At 48.3% G+C, this 16,888-nt stretch overlaps 1 protein-coding gene across 1 annotated transcript; it reads left to right on the plus strand.

Annotated features, from left to right (window-relative positions):
• The first annotated feature begins 5,310 nt into the window (after positions 1 to 5,310).
• Positions 5,311 to 7,572, plus strand: LOC149330912 (uncharacterized). The gene has a single exon (XM_089559511.1). The coding sequence runs from the start codon at positions 5,311 to 5,313 to the stop codon at positions 7,570 to 7,572; it is 2,262 nt and encodes a 753-aa protein (XP_089415637.1).
• Positions 7,573 to 16,888: the final 9,316 nt, after the last annotated feature.

A 16,888-nucleotide genomic window follows, 5' to 3' on the forward strand; every position in this document is an offset into this window, starting at 1 on the left:
AACAGTAAACGTCATCTTTGCCAGTAACACTTTGTCCTCATGCACCCAGCCCTAGCCACAAGAGCTAAACCACTCCCTTTAGAATAGTCAATAAAGTTTTCCCTTTTAATTTCAGATTTAGCCGTCTTATAGAGCTCCAACGTCGGCTTATCCAATAATGTCTTGCCAATGAGCATTTTCTGGCGATCGTACTTTCTGTTTCAACGTTGCCTTACAACCGGCTTCTTCCATTTATGAGCAAGCCATCTAGTTATTTGCCTCTATGTAGTACTTGTACTGCATCGGTATAAGCGGCTGCAAATATTTGCCGCCAATCTATTCCCATTAATATGCCTCAATCGTTCTCCATACTGCACCTTACTTTTTGCGTAGCGCGCTTCGAATGTTGATCACCCCATATCACTTTGAACTGCTTCATTAGTGGTGTTTCCATGTGCCCCCAAGGCAAGCCGACCGAAATTCCTCTGCTTTACTTTAATAACCGAATATGTAGCAGACCCTAGGCACATCACAGCGTTTGCAAGCGTCAAGCTCGGTACCATTGCGTCTTTCCAGAATCTCTGAATAACTTCATATTTGTTATATCCCCATAGCGTGTGATTCTTCATGACAGCCGCATTTCGTGTTGCTTTCTTTATGATTTTCTCCCTTTCAGACACGTATCCAGAGAGGGAGCGCCCCCCCCCCCCCGCCCCCCCCCCCCCGCCCTCCCTTTAACCTCCACTCTCGAAACCGAGCTCTGTCGTCCGCCTTACCTGTCTGTTGCCTTTGATCTCGCATGTAGTCCCCTCATGCCATCATTTATCCAGATACCAAGCTACGTGTACGCCTAACCTATAGGAACTATACAGCGTGCTCCCCAATTAAACGCTCGCCACAGAATGCACATCACAGCTTAATCGGTGAATTGTTTAAGCTCAAATTTCGCACAGAAATGCCATTTGGTCTGCAGAATTGTTTTACACCTCATGTGTTCGGGGTAATAGCCTGTGTTAGGAAGAAAAAGTCGCATCTTTTCATCGTCTGCGGCGGCGACGAAACGTATCACGGCGCTTTCTCAGCAATCGCACCAGTGGCGCCATCTCGTTTGTCGGCCGTGAAGTTTCGGGAAAAGAACTGGGGAAGTGTTTTGCGGGAGGTTTAACGATCTGTATCACGAGAGTCTCTAGCCAAACTGCAAACACTGTGGCCAACGTGCTACCTACGATCACATCCTGTGGGACTGCAATATAGAGCCACCTCCGGGTGATCTAGTTACAGCTCCTTCTCTCGAGCGGTGGGAGACCGTGCTGGCTAGCTCTGACCCCAGAACGCAAGTTTTGGCGGTGGAGTGGGCTGACAAAGTCGTCGAGGGCTATGTACTCTCGACCACTTAACGCGACCTCTTGCCAAGCTCTTCCCGGCGAATAAAATGTTTTACAATCAATCAATCAATCAATCAATCAATCAATCAATCAATCAATCAATCAATCAATCAATCCAAACTTATCGCAGTTTTGGCCAAACTAAGCTTTTGTGATCGTAAAGCAGTTGCTGAAGCGTATTTAAACTTCCCGCAATCATTCGCCTAATCTCCACGGCCGAGCAACAGATGGCGCCGCTAGTGCAATCATTGAGAGAGCGGCCTGTCTTGTTTCGTCGTTGCCGTCGTTGCCCCAAAGAAATAGGGTATAACACCATTCTGCCAACCATATGTCATTTCTGTGCAAAATTTCAGCTCGAACGATTCACTTGTTTAGCTGCGACGCGCATTCTAAGGCTTGCGTTTACTCGTGGAACAGTCTGTAGGTGACGTCTTAACTGTAATTGACTGTAGGTAAATCACGCCACGCTGCGGCGCCGACACGAACTTGTAAAAGGAGGATCGCCGTGTGGAACCGCGTAGTTTGCTCCGTTTATTTAGTGCTTCGCCGGTACATTCAGATGTTTCTTGCGAGCGCTGTTTCATAGATGTCTGCAGAGTAGCGAGAGAGAAGAGCCGCTGAGGGTAATTCCGTGATTTTTCTGGCGCCGGCAGTGCATAACTGGCACTGACGTCAGTGTAAGGAATCCTGCGATACCTGCGCGCCATATTCGTGACCCGTCAGCTAACGCAGTGTACCTGCCGCATCGTTTCAGTATGGTTGTGCGCGTGATATTTGATCGCTCCAAGCGTAGCGTTAGGCGCGGAAGGAAACTTCTGACGAACACGAGCTTCTTTCTGCGCGGGCGATCCCAGATGACGAGCGAACGATGGCTCGCTGGACACAAAGAGGCGGAGTTTGCATGTGGCGTATTAAACGTGCCACCTTCGATCGCGAAAACCGCAAGCTTCGAGTCATGGCGGGCACTAAATAATAGGTAACTCGCATTTTCCAATGTGTAACCCATAGAGTTTCTTACTATTACCTAGAGGGAAAGCTGGCAGCCCGTCTATGGGAGTTTGCATGGCGACCCCTCGAGACCACTTCAGCCATCATGGGCGCTCAAAGCATCATGGGGCGGTGAGCTACTTGTTGCGGAACTGCAACTTTTGGCCAAAAAATAATAAAAAATAAAGCTGTTTGATAACTACAAACGTCCTAACATTCAATATCTTGTCTAATGATTGCAACAAACGAGCAGAAAAGCATTTAAGTGCAAAGTTTGCCCAAAATAAGAGACGACTCGCTCTCCTATTGGCCAAGTAGTGAACACTATAAAAACTAATATTTCTTAATTAACAGGCGCACTTTTGAAAGTAAATATGTTTTCAAAAAAGATGTTGTTGCTTAAATACTATAAGAGGTTTTTTAAAGACATTTCGAAAAAGTGAAACCTTTTATTGGCGTCGTGTGTCGTCGCGTTTTCACTACTATGGGTTTTGCCCACTGCGTTCGCGCGAAAGTCGTCTGCGCACACACGAACAGCGTTTTCGGAATGAAACGTCTTAGTAGTGCCACTCCGTGTTCCCGAAAAACTTCGACTGTTCCGCAACAAGTAGCTCACCGCCCCATGATGCTTTGGGCGTCCATGGTGGCTGAAGTGCAGCGCCGCCAGCTTTCGCTCTAGGTAATAGTAAGAAACTCTATGGTGTAACCTGACTGTTTTCGTTGAATGGGGACCGCATTGGGCAGACGAATGTCTACTGGACCTCATCGCTGAGGTCATCTGCCACTTCCTGCGATAGCGGCGCAAGGGGATCAGTCAAGGGGCAGAATCGGTCGACGCCATTGGCAGGAGGGGACCCTTTGAGGGGCATCTGCTGCTTCTTTCGTGAGTTGTATCCGACCATAGAACTGAACATGAGTTAATTGTCGCATCACAGCGCGCGTGAAGAGGCGATTTCATTGGTTTCGCTTTCCACCGGTTCGTATGGTTATAAATATATGCTCATTTAATGTAGGGCGTAGGTAAAACTTTTTGGTTAATTAAAAACCACAAACGGGCGCTCCTTTATCAGTTACAGCCCAAGCGGTAGAGAACTTTTATAGATTGTTTTGTGCGAAGTCGAGAATGGCAAATTAATAGTTAGGTCTTCTTTACTGATACCCTGGTTTACTCATTCACTCCCTGTACAAAATTATTCATTGCCGATGTCACTGATTTCAAAATTGCCTCCTAAGCTCCACCTTCCCGTCGGCTGTTCTCGAACAACAGAACAGTTTGGTTTTGGTTTTATGGGGTTTAACGTACCAAAGCGACTAAGGCTATGAGAGACGCCGTAGTGAAGGGCTCCGGAAATTTCGACCACCTGGGGTTCTTTAACGTGCACTGACAACAACAGAACGTGATTTCTTCGTTGTTCCTTGGTTACACCTTTCACTCTCGGAAAAAAAAAAAACTGATTCGCGCGAGGTTGTTTCCATCAACAAACAAGTGCGAGTTTATCAAGCACGATTCCAGTTAGGCCAACCCCGAGGTCAGCCCTCCGTCGTGCCCTCATATTGGATCAATTGAGGCGCCCACTCTAGGTTGCGAATATCGCCATTATGCCTCCCTACGTGAGCACTGGCAGGGTATGTAGATTGTGGGCACTGTGTCTGACGTGTCATACCGCTTTTATTCAATGTTTCATAAACATTTTATGAAATACGTAACTGATTGATTGAAAGTCCTTTATTTTTGTAGAAGAAGGCACAAGGCCACTGTTGGGGGAAATGGGAAAAGAACTTTAATCACACTATTGTCACATTTAGTCACTATTGTTCATTTTGCTGTGGGGTGGCCCGGACAAGAAGGGCTTTAGACGACACTGAAGAGTACGTAGCCCTTCATATGGGCTAGTTCCTACTAAATATCATTACATATTTTTTTATTACGATGCGCAAGGCACTAGTAAATATAGATCACCTCGCGGTATTCACCTTCGCCAATAGGCCAACTTGTTCTAGAATTTATTCTTTCATATTAGTTTCGGTTTCAACAGCCGAATCATGACTGTGACGTCAAGTTAGACTTTGTAGGTAAAGCATAAAAAAATGCGGCAGTATAATTGTTTGTTTATTTGTTATTTCAGGGGCAATAGAATTCGACGAAGCACCTCTAATATTACTCTTTTCTTGTTCCTAAAGTGCCCTGAAGTTAAATTTGACGTCGCTGCCTCCGTTCAGTGGTCAAAATCGCAAGACAGCAGCTAAAAGCAACATAGGAAAAAAATAAATACAAATTGTTTAAGAACTGAGAAATAAGTCACTAGCGAATTCCACTTGTGGATCCTTCTTTACTAATACTTTGCTCATCATAACAAAGAAAGAACGCAAACAAATTTTGTTTTGAGTTTTTCGACCCTGCAACCGGAATTTTTCATTAATTTGAGGTATTTTCTCTATAATCAGCTTTTTATTTTCATGATCCTGTCCACTAGGTATGTTCTGTTCGTGCCTAGTTTTATGCTTCCAGTTGCATGCTAACTGCTTCTCCCATTTGGCCTTATAAGTGTGCTGTGGCCCATGGGGCAAGCGAACCCTCGATACGTGTTAGCACATAGCTTTGCAAGCAACGCAAGGGTTTTAAGCTTATGTTCTTGAGCGTCTCCTGCACCTTCTGTCTGCAAAGAGGGTGACAGTGAGGTACGTTAATCAAGAACGTATATCTAATTAGGTCCGTTGCAGGAATAAAGACCTCTGCCACTTATCTTCAATAAACCCTTTCCTACTCCAGCTGAGAACATCCATCATCCTGAAACTTGCTTATCTAATCTAGCCGCCTGATTTTTTGTGGCTCCTGACTTCCATTAACTTATGTACGAATTCATTCTTTTAGATTCAGGAAGCATGCTTCGCGTCATTTGCATTGCAACACCCATTCCTTTTCTCGCAGGCCTGTCTTCGGTGTGCCGGAGATACCGCAATGCCCAAGAGAAGGCACGAAGGAGACGACTGTGCCGTCGAGCGTGGCCCTGCGGAGGTTGAAGAGGTCACGGCGGCATCGCCACTGTCGCTGGGAAACATGGCCGGAGACCATAGCCGGTTCGCTGGACTGACCGTCGACCACCACCGGTCATGCACGAGTCAGGAAGGCCGCCTGTGCCACGTCTTCGGAAGCTTGAAAGCTTGGAATAGCTTACTCTGGATGGTCGGGGTGGAACTGCAGGAGAAATCCCCCTCAGAGCTCTCCCTCGTGACAGCCAGCGACGGCACGTACCTCATGCGCGAGGCCACGGCTTACGAGAAGTTGAAGGTGGGGTTATACTTGTACCGACTACTGGCCGGCCATCACTGTGTCGTTGAAGCGACCATCAACGACGAAATCCCCGACGAGCTTCAAGACATCATGTGCACAGCGATTCGCGATAGCCGAGGGCTAAAGAGGATCACGCTGTCATTAACGCCACACAGGCAGCGGATTTCACTGAAACGCACTGCAGAGGCCATTGCTTCTCTGACACGGCTGGAGTCGCTCTCCTTGCACGGTGATATACAAGGCTCCTTCCTGGCCGATCTAGCACCTATGTTGGCCGGCACTGCTTCCTTGACAGTCTTCCGAGCTTCCGACATGCATGTGCGCAGTCCGCCCGACAATATCTTCAAGGAAGGGCTGTTCGAGAACACGAGCATCACTGAGCTATCACTCCACACAAAGGTTCTTGACGGCGGTAGCCGGTACTACGGCCCAGACAACCTGGATCTGACCCTTGCTGCATACCTACGGACAAATACGTCTCTGACGTCACTGAAGATAACGGATCCACGGGGTAGCTCGGAGGTCGACGTCTGGACTATCTGCCACGGCCTCTCGGAGAACACGGTGCTGACAAGGCTAGACTTACACGTGTACACGCTCAAGTTAGCCTACGCCACACCAATCAAGGCCCTTCTAAGCAGCAGCAAGACGCTGAAGTACTTCAGCCTTACGTACAGCTTCATCGAACACGACATAGAGGTCGCCACCGAAGACCCAGACTCTGTGAACGTTCAGCCTCCAAATCAGTACTGCGAACGATGCAACCAAACCCACTCCGAAGTAACGGAGCACGTGACGCGCTGGATAACGGCACTGCTGACCGACGGAACGTCCCTGAAAGAACTCACATTCTCAATGTGGGGCTTTTGTCTGTTGGAATGCAAGGGATTTCTGAAAGCAATGGCCAGGAACAAGACTCTGGAGAAGCTCACCTTCACAGAACTCCATGGGAACACCCTGGGCGTGTGCAGCGCTCTCTCTGAAAGTGGCGCGCAGGAAAGGGTCTTGGTCGACAGTCGCTGCATCGTGTACTACCCAGACGGTGACGACCAGCCTTGGAGAGGCGCCGCTGTTCCCGTAGCCTTCGGCATCCTCCAGGCCGCTGCGAATCGGGTGGACACGACAGGTAACTTAACGGAAATCACCCTGCAAGTCTTCTCCATTCTCTGCGCCACCGGGGCGACGGATCCAGCATCAACGGCCATCGTGCAGCTGATCGAGAGGGCGCCCTGTATCAAAGCTCTGGTACTTGTTTTGAAAAACGGGTGCTGTAGCAGGTGCTGGAATCGATGCGCACCCGCTATATGTGATGCTGTGTGCCGAAATCCAACCATCACGACCCTGAGCGTCCGTTTCTCGAGACGCTTTCCCCTGGACATGGCGCCGTTGGCTGGCTTGTTGCACCGGAGCCAGACCCTGCGCGAATTCAGATTAGAACCTCCGTGCCGCGACGCTTTCACAGAGTTCGTCTCGAAGCTGTTGAAACCCGAGTTTGAAAACAACTACACCCTGCACAGGCTGAAGTTTTCTTATGAGGGCGGCGAGATGATGAACGAGCGTCTGACCATACAAGACCTTGTGCACAGGAACAGGGTCTTGTCAAAGCGTGCTGCTGCCTACGTCACTGGCACCAGTGCCAAGTACACAGCAGAGGCATTTGAGAAGGCCCTCGAGTCCCCCGCACTGATGGAGGAACTTCAATCCGTGGCGCTCATCGAGGAAGCTCGAGCAAAGCGACTGGTTGCTGAGAGCGCCCTCCGACTGGCCAACTTCAGCGAGTTCATGCGCCTCGCAGGCGTGGTGTTCGATTCGGTGGAGTGCAATCCCAGCGAGGACGGGAAAAAGCAGCTGGATGACCTGCCCGAACTCTGCCTCCGTCACATACGGCAGTACTTGCGCCTGAGCGACGTTCTCGATCCACAGCAGTAAGCATAGCAGCCCGGTCACCGTCCCATCAAAATCACCACACGAAGTTTTTGTTTTATTCTTTTCCACGTGTTTTTTAGTTTGTTTCCTGTGCATAGACAGGACCATATAGTCAATACGTAAACAAGCGTGGGGTTTGACAAAAAGGGTTCGACTTGATCTGACGACAACACAGCGAACTATGAGAGGGAAAATGATCGGCCTAACAGCAAGAGATAGGATCAGGGCAGAGTAGGTCAGGCAACAAATGCGAGTTACCCAATGTTGAAATCAAGAAGAAACGTTATAATCCGAAGGTGAGATAACTCTTGGTCGTTTAGTTTTAACTGGAGAGATACGATAGCAGCCTTTGTCCTGCAGTAGTCGCAGTTTTGATCATGATGATGATGATGCCATAGTCAAGGAGATCCGGTGATTAATTTCCCATTTGTGATAGAGAAGACATGATCAAATTTATTTAAATGCGAAGTTATAACCTCCCCAAGAGCTCGAGGTGGGTCGGATGGCGGAGTAAATAGGCGGTACGCAGAATGGGCTTAGCATTCGCATTATCAGGAGGGTGAAGTGGTTCGCCACAGGTCGTACACTGCAGCGCTCGTTTGAGTGTGAGCGCATGTATGTGTGTTGGGAACGCCATCCACTCGTTTGTAAGGTTTCCCTCAAGCTCAGGGCCCTATAAAATGATTTGTGGCGGTGGTGCTAGTATTCTGGACCGTATGTGGACGCGTTGCCTCTACGGGAGACTCCGAATGCTGTGTGAGAACGTTGTTATGTAATCCCAGCCGTAGCAGTTTCGTGCTATATACAGTGTCAGGGTAGGCGTAGCTGTGCCTTGACATCTATTTCGTGTTTTCTTATATGCGTCTGAGATGCGTAGGGTACATTCTTTACTTGAGTTGTGATCGCTTGGAGACACCTGTGATAAGATGCGTTGTTTGTTTTCTTTGTACGCCGCCTTTATGCCTTTGCAGGCGCAGACCAAGATGCATTTTTTTTTTTACTGTGCATGTGGGCTTGCTGTAAAGGATTCTTTGTATGGAATGGGCTTGAATGGAAGTTTTAATTAGAAGTAGTTTGGATTTAGTGGGCGCTCAGGTGAGGCCTATGGATTGCGTGTATATTTTTATAGTGTTGATTGCCGTTTAAACACTACCCTGTCCGTGCCCAGGAGTTCCGGCGGTGGACAAGAGTGTGTTAACATTGTGATATATTCCGTGTTGAAGGTTGGAGATATTTTGAAGTGGCATAGGTAGTGGAGTTTCGGCGATGTTCAATAGAGGGAGTTATAAAACTGATCCTTCTGGGGCGCTGTGATTGGTTAACTGGATTGTAAGTGTCGTAAGGGCTCAGTCGTGCGAGGGAATAGGAATCCTTGCACGTACATCCATGTACATGCGCCACGGTTTGTTGTTCATATAGTAGTACACGACTCCGGAACGCAGCGGCAAGCGCCTCCCAAGGCAGGCCGTCCAAGCAAACATTGGTGTAGACACGATTTTCAAGGCATCGCGGTAAATCCATCTTAGGCCCCGTTACGCTAGCTTGACAGGGGATAGGTTATATGTGAAAGATCGCACCATATAACCGCGATGTCATGTAAATCAGCCGACACCATTGATTGAAGAGTCTGCTCTGAGAGGCATTAGTCGCTTCTGTCTTTAGTTGCATCCGAATACAGTGTCGATGGCATATGGTCCTGGCTGACGTTGTCAAAGGCTAACTGTATGTCTAGCGCGAGCATTGCTTTGGCTGTGTGTTTGTGTATCTGATTGTTTAGCACGGTTTCTCTTATGTAAAGTTTTATGTTGTGCTTCAAAAGGCGCTGTGATAGCCCCAATAAATCGCTTACTCATATTCGTCTCCCGCTTGGTGTTGATTCTGTCAGCAACAATTTTTTCAGCAGAGATTTGATCATACTGTGCTCTTCCTGGTATTGTGGCTTCATGAGCACCTCACTGATCTAGCTGCATGCGCCCCTGGCGTCATTTGCCGAAAGAGACAGGTTGAGGAGGTAGGAGGGGCTTCCCAGCATTGTGTTTCCTGACGACATAATCCTGTTAGCTGGTAGCGTGCGAGACGCACAGACATAATCAGGCATGTGTAGGGGAGAGCCGTGCGGTTTATAGATAGAAAGATCAGGCTTTGTGTAGTACAGTAAATGGTCTCGCGGAAATACCAAAAGGCAGACAACCATCAATATCTGGGAGTGTGCATCAGTGAATATAAGGAAAAAAGTTCAATGACAATGCACAGGAGGACCTGAAGAGCTTGAGATACTCTGAATAACAAAACATGCCGGCAGCATATGCAGCAGGATCAGCCGCGTATTCGGTGCGCGGAAAAGCACCGCAGATGGTTGAACATATTATGACCGCATGCGAAATTATCCGACCGTTCCTCGAGCGAGAGTGCCAAATCAGGCTAGTTGGATATTGATGGCAGAAATTGCAAATTATTAGACAAGCACAGAACACCACCGCGCTGGGTTCAACACTGACTTCCTTGAATTCAAAGCGCCGACTTCAAGAGAGTTAGTGTTAGCCTTTCCTGTGTGCTTCTCTAAAAAGTGGCGCTGTTTTCTGTTTTTCGCTGCCGTTCCTCTATGATGACCCAGTCCAACATTCTGAAGGTCTGTGGATGAAAATAACGGAATATTCACATGACGTCACCAGCGCCATTTTGTTCAGCGGGTAACTACAGCAGTGAAGGCCGGAAGAGGGGGCGACAGGCCCAGACACGCCCATGGCTTGTTTCCACGATACATGTACAACAAGGTGGCCTCTGTTGAACTGTGAATACAGCTGAGCTGTTTGATGTGCTTTTTAACTAAGACAGCGATGTGCAAAATAAAAGTTGAAAATAAAGTGCAAAGAAAAATGGTGAAGCGGTGACAATCAGCAAGAGTAGACTGATTTATTCGTTGAAGATATTTCTAGAAATGGTTAAGGCAATTGGAATCTCAAGAAAACTATACGCACTAATGATATGCCGTGATAAGCGAAAAGGCTTTAAAAATGCTTAAAAATGCTCTACAGTTGCATTACGTTAAAAAAAAAAACAGCGGAGAACGCCCTTGAAGGAGGCCTTCCAACCAATGGCGTCGACCGATTGTCATGACGTCACGCCTGTCGTAAGGGAATTTACCAGGGATTAAAGCCCCGCCGCAGTGGCTGTGGTTACGGCGCTCGGCTGCTGACCCGAAAGACGCGGGGCCGATCCCGGCCGCGGCGGCCGAATTTCGATGGAGGCGAAATTCTAGAGGCCCGTGTACTGTGCGATGTCAGTGCACGTTAAAGAACCCCAAGTGGTCTAAATTATTCCGGGGCCTCCCGCCACGGCGTCCCTCATAGCCTGAGTAGCTTTGGGACGCTAAACCCCAATTAACCAGGCCAAACCAGGGACTAAACGCGATGACATGAGCTTCGGTGGACACCATTGGCTGGTGGGCTTTCTTTGACATATGAATTTACCTTTGCGCTCTTGAGTTGTACGGACTATCGGATTAACTATAGCACGCTAAGAAACAGTGGGAGCCTCATACCTCTATCCATGCATCCGTGTTTAGGTTGTAGCAGATTGTCACAGTTCGCTTGTAATGAAGCGTGTCTTGCATATAAAGGGAACGCACGCTGGAAGATGCTTGAATATAGGAATTTCAGCGCATCCCATGCACACAACTGCTTCTGGAGCAAGGCTTCACAAGCATCGCAATCGTAAAAAGAAACAAACGAAAATGTCGCTGAGTGTAATTAACATCCTGTGCCACTAACTGCGAATGGTGTACAATGCGCGCGGCATCATTTTAATTTGGAATGCTTTCATTTTGTATTGAATATAATGTACAGATTAATAAAAACTGGTCTTCCCAAGTCCTTTAATAAGAAATGATCAGCGCTACACGGATGCCGTTTTCAAGATGGGTTATGCGACCAGGCGAACAGCTACAAATCTTTCCTTCAGATATATAAAACAATCAAATAAAGTGAAGGTTTTTCCTCTTTCGGCGATATAAAGGGCGTGATAGCGAGCAAGACGTTTGCAGACGATAACGAGAAACTAATCACTATCATGACGGACAGTGTGTATTATGCTCAAGACAGGTCCCACTGCTCTAATCTTATTTTCTTCAATCTAAAGGATGTCACATTGTTATCCTACGCAGGCAAGAGCTAGAGACTGCCTCGTGCTAAAAAATATTCTAAAGACCCGAAATGTTTTACCAAAAATCAGGTCGAATACGTAGTTTTAATGATGCCACCGAATGTAATATAGTGATGTGAACTGAAACTTGGTTAAATCCTTCCGTTACTGTCTCCATATTATTTGCTGCTGCTTGCATCAACTGATTTCTTCAGGCACAATCGCGAGAACAGGTGTGGCAGCGTCGTCCTGAATGCCATTCGTCAAAGGTTGTTCCCTACACTACCATGTCAACGTCACCTCAAGTTTTGAGATCACATTTGTCCGTTCTTAAACCTTTAGAAGCTTAGAAATTCACGCTCTTCAGGCGTCTAAAAGCAAGCAACCTTTTCCCAGAGTCCGTCCAAGGTATGAAGGAAAGTTCTCTCTATTCTGATGAGCCATATCATACAAGTGTTACAGCATTGATAACAAAAGACAACCTGCCCAGCATTGAATCCGGCCGCAAAATAACCGGAGTTTGCCTCTTACACAGTCCCGAGCATCCACTTCTGCGCATGTCAAATCAATCTTCACCCAGACTGCGAGGTATACTGGAACAACTTCCGTCGAAGCCGTTATCCATCCTGCTTCTGGGTGCTTCAAGACATTGAGGACAGCGCATCCCTCATTTATGCCCCTGGATAGTCTTTGAGGTACTAGGAAATAGATAAATATGAGAAGGCAGTTTTTATCGTCCCTTTACTAATCATTAAAATCAGTAAACTTCTTAACCACTGAAGCTGGAGTGCATGTCTGTGGCAGTCGTATTTATAGAAAATTTCGTTTGGTGCAGTACACAAAGGATGCCCGTGTTTCGAGATATTCGCCTGCATATTTCCATCTCAACTCGCGTTCTGGTTAGTGCTCGGCTGCTGGCCCTAAAGACGTGGGTTCGATACCGGACGCAGGGGTTGGAATTCGGTGGAGGCGAAATGCAGAGGCCTGTGTACTAGCTGTGCGATGTCAGTGTACGTTGAAGAACCATAGGTGGTATAAATTATGAGCAGCCTGTCGCTATAAGGAGTCCCTTATAGCCTGGCTCGCTTTGGGATGTTAAATACCATGAACCAAATCAAGCCGACAGCCTGCGAAATTAAACAGTCGAGTCGATTTGCAACGAACCTTGCGGTAACACGGACTGGGTTCGTTGTATATGATGTTCGTAGTAAATGGCCGCACTGCATTACATCCAAAATTACTAAGTCCACCAAAAATGGCGTTTGCTCCTTGTTGCGAGGTACGGGCTGTGGACTCGGTGAAGGCTGGGAAATGGGTCTTTATTAAAAGATTTTCACCCATTTCACAGCCTTCACCGAGTCCACAGCCCGTACCTCGCAACAAACTGGTTGGCAGCGGTGGGGTAAGGACAAGGCTGGTGTACAGCTGCTGACGAGAGAGTGTCTTCGAGGATCTGGGATCAACGGAGCTCCGCTACGTGGCTCAGGGAGTCACGTTCGTCGCAGCGCAGCGTGAAGGCCTGGAGAGAAGACAACCGCTTAAGGCAACCTCGACGATCTGGGATCGACCAGGCTGCAGGATGGTGTAGCTTCTTTGGCGGTGGGATAACGACAACGCTGGTGGACAGCTGCAAACGAGAGAGTCGTCCTCCAGCAGCGGAAGAGAGCAGCTGCTCGGGGCGCCAGACTGTACCTTCCAAGGGCCTGGGGCCCTCTTTTCTTTTGGGTCACATTTTCTTAATAAAGACCCATTTCCCAGCCTTCACCGAGTCCACAGCCCGTACATCCTCAAGAACTGCACCATGTGCGTCTGTTTCTTCAAAGTATAGACCCTACCACTGCGCTTTCCAGTATCTTCAGTGCGGTTAATGTTCTCCTCGACGAGATCTTTACTGCCAACAGTCTTCTTTAAGGACGGGATAAAACTGATCGTGTCTGAAGCAGCCACGGCGGCTAGTGGCAGGTCGGCCTCATTAATCCGATTTCTCAAAGTAAGGCAGTGTTCGTCCTTTGCGTACAACGGCGTCGTCAAGACACAGCTCTGCAATGTAGTCTGCACGAACGAAGTTATCCGAGGACACATCCGGCGAACTATGCATCAACGGCGCGTTGCCACAAATCTGCATGCGTCTGATCATGTCTAGGGCAGCGTTATCTAGTTTCTGGGCCCATGCAGCAACGCAAGTAGCGCAGGGAACGTGCGTAAAGAATATATCAGATCCAGCCTGCTATCTGTCTCCACCTGCAGCAGCGGCGTCAAAGGTGAAGCCGCCTAGGCCGGCGACGCATACCACGTGACCAGCGTGGCCAGCAAGGCACTCCAACTTTTCAAATCGCAGCCGCTAGTTAATCAACGACAATGCACATTAGCTTCACTTTCGACGCTGGCAATGTGTCGCACTCACTTTCAATTTGAGATGCGTCCCCACTATAGGCGGCACTCAAGCAGACGATGATGGCGAGCGTCCGGCCTGCAGTTACCTGCAATTTCAGTGCAGTATTTTGTAGCGAAAGCTACACTGGCCCCAAACTTGCGATTTCGCTGTGGCGGTGCTCCGAGGCCGCCGCGCCGCTCCGGAAAGTGCTGACGCACTATCAAGCCGCTGAAGAGCGGCGGCCGTTCACTTCGCCACGGTCAGCGGGCACGCTCCGTTTGCTCGAAACGCCGTTGAGAGCGCTGCAATTTGGTAGCGCACGAGCGTAGTTGCGTGGTATTTTTTCATATTTCACGGGCTTTCTTTAAATGCCGAAAAAAGGACCCCGTAGGAGATACGATGCTGCAATAAACTGGATCGGTTGTTTATAAGCCTGCTTTGCAATCTAACGTAACCGTCTTGGCACTAAAATGAATATTTGAAAATTTGCATAATTTATCTCAGTTAATTAAATAATTAAGCGAAATAAAAAAATGGCTGAGGCTGAACTTGGTTAAGCCTGGAGAATGCGAAGCATCATCGTGTCGCGTAATTTGGAGGCGCACAACCACAGCGGCGGCGCGAGGTGGGCCCCCGTTTCTCCACTGTCGTGACGTCATCGTGTCACGTGGTGTGACGTCATGTATCCCGTGATTTGGAGGCGCACAACCACAGCGACGGCGCGAGGTGGGCCCCCGTTTCTCCACTGCCGTGACGTCATCGTGTCACGTGTGTGACGTCATGTATCACGTGATTTGGAGGCGCATAACCACGGTGAAGGGCTGAAGTGGTAGCTAAAGTAGTATGCTTCGCATAAAATATTCTGAGGAGCGCCACATGATGGCGGTCTGCGGTTTACCGCTTTTTTTTAAACCCTTGGTTCAAGTTACGTGAAACACCCTGCATATGCGGCCGTTATAAGCGGGTTCGGATGAATACGCATGCCAGACGACGACTACTGGCAGAAAACTTCTCCCGGTGGGACGTAGGTGTTTTGTATCGCATTTCGTCGAATCAAATGCTGCAGCTGATCACAGTGTCCCCCTTCCACTTACGGCCAGATATGTGGCAGAAACGCCTTTCGCAACAGCTTCACATCAGGGCTTCACATGAAGCGCAGCTTGAGTGAGTAGTGGACGTTAGTGCGGCATTAGCGGACTGTTTTTGTATTTATACTGTTTCGTCGCTGTTTACGTATGAGTTTGCCGTTTTGCTCTCGTTGTTGTTTTTTTCCCTCTCTTGTGCATCCGGCCAGAACACTTTTTTTTTACATGCCCACCCGTTTATTTATTTATTTATTCAAGGTACCTACAGCGCCTTGAGAGGCATTATCAAATGGAATGCCGCACTACCATCATCATCACGAAACGAATGGCTAGGACCTTGGTGTAATGTCCGCCCGTTATAAAGGGATAATCTCCACATCTAATCCAATCCAGTCCAATCTTGGAAGCCGAAGAACTGCGACAATTATGCGTACTTATTTAGGAGGTTCACTACGGCAATCGCTTTTTGCACTTTGTGTACACCTTGTCACATAACCTAATTGTAGAACGACTTCTGTGTATACTGCTAACCCAGTCTTCTTTAGTGTACTTCAAGTAAAACCGGCACCGACAGGTGTGTGTCTTGCGGCGAAGAGCGCGTCTGCTGCTCCACTTCAGGAAAAGCTCGCCACCACACAACCTGCAATCCGATCGCCGCAGTCGATGCTACCATGCTCTAAATTTTTGAACATTGTACGCTTCAACGTTGCATGCTGAATCAGGCTAAGGACGAAAATACCTGAGGCGGCTGCATTCATCGTCTGCTACAACATCTCCCACCTGAATTCATCCACAGAAAACGTGACTAAGACCGCATGCAAGAGCACTCAAATCGGTACTGAAGTGTTGCCTCCTAATTTGCCCTCTGCTGTGTGCGTCGACTGTTATTGAGGGGCTGGTGCGATTTGTAAAATCCGCTGCTTTACTCCTATGGAACAAGAAGAAATACATTTGCTGCACAGAGTGAAGTCGCGTGAGGGCAGAGTAAAAAACATGAAGTCAATAAATCACCAACTATCGAAATGCACCAGAGATAAAGAAGCTCAATTATGAACATGTCTATACGACGCATGGTAAACCGTACGGAACAAAAAAATCGTGCGACAAAACGACTGACAAATAAAGGCGCTGATGCGACAGCAACTGGGCTGCGCTTACTCTGTCGAATCGAGCACGTCACCGAACCGCAGGAACTGCCGGATGTGACGTAGCACTGGTGCATGTCATCAAACTGTTTCGTCTCGTCATTTCCGGGACTGCACACAAGGCAATCGTGGACCACGCTTGTGAGGCACACGAACTCTGTGACGTCTGTCATTCGGAACGCGCTCTCAGTAACCAGTGCAAAGCAATCCAAACCATTGCTTGAGTTTCCTGCACGGACTCCGGGAGCCGAACCGAACCCGGCAGGACAGGAGAGTCAAGGACGTTCTTATATGCCTCCGCTGTATACTTGACGCAGATCCTGGTTGTGTAGGCAGCAGCGCACATAACCAAAGCCCGCTTCTTGTGCACGATGTTTTCAGTGGCGAGCCGTTGGTTCATCACCACGCAGCAAAAGTTAAAAAAACACCTCAGGTGCTGCGCTGTGTAGTTGTCGACAAGTCCCCTTTTCGGCAGCTCCGTGATGAACTTGATGAAAGCCTTTGGGCCGGGAGTTTAACAATGCCCGCATTACAGTACGAGTTCGATGCACAAAGCTGACCAAGGGGCCATGCCA

This window comes from Amblyomma mixtum, chromosome 9 (genome assembly GCF_055824585.1).
Source record: "Amblyomma mixtum isolate Tamu chromosome 9, ASM5582458v1, whole genome shotgun sequence".
Taxonomy (NCBI): Eukaryota; Metazoa; Arthropoda; class Arachnida; order Ixodida; family Ixodidae; genus Amblyomma; species Amblyomma mixtum.

Excerpts from the sequence above, each read along its gene's own strand:
- LOC149330912 (XM_089559511.1), top strand. The coding sequence starts at position 5,311 with ATGCCCAAGAGAAGGCACGAAGGAGACGACTGTGCCGTCGAGCGTGGC.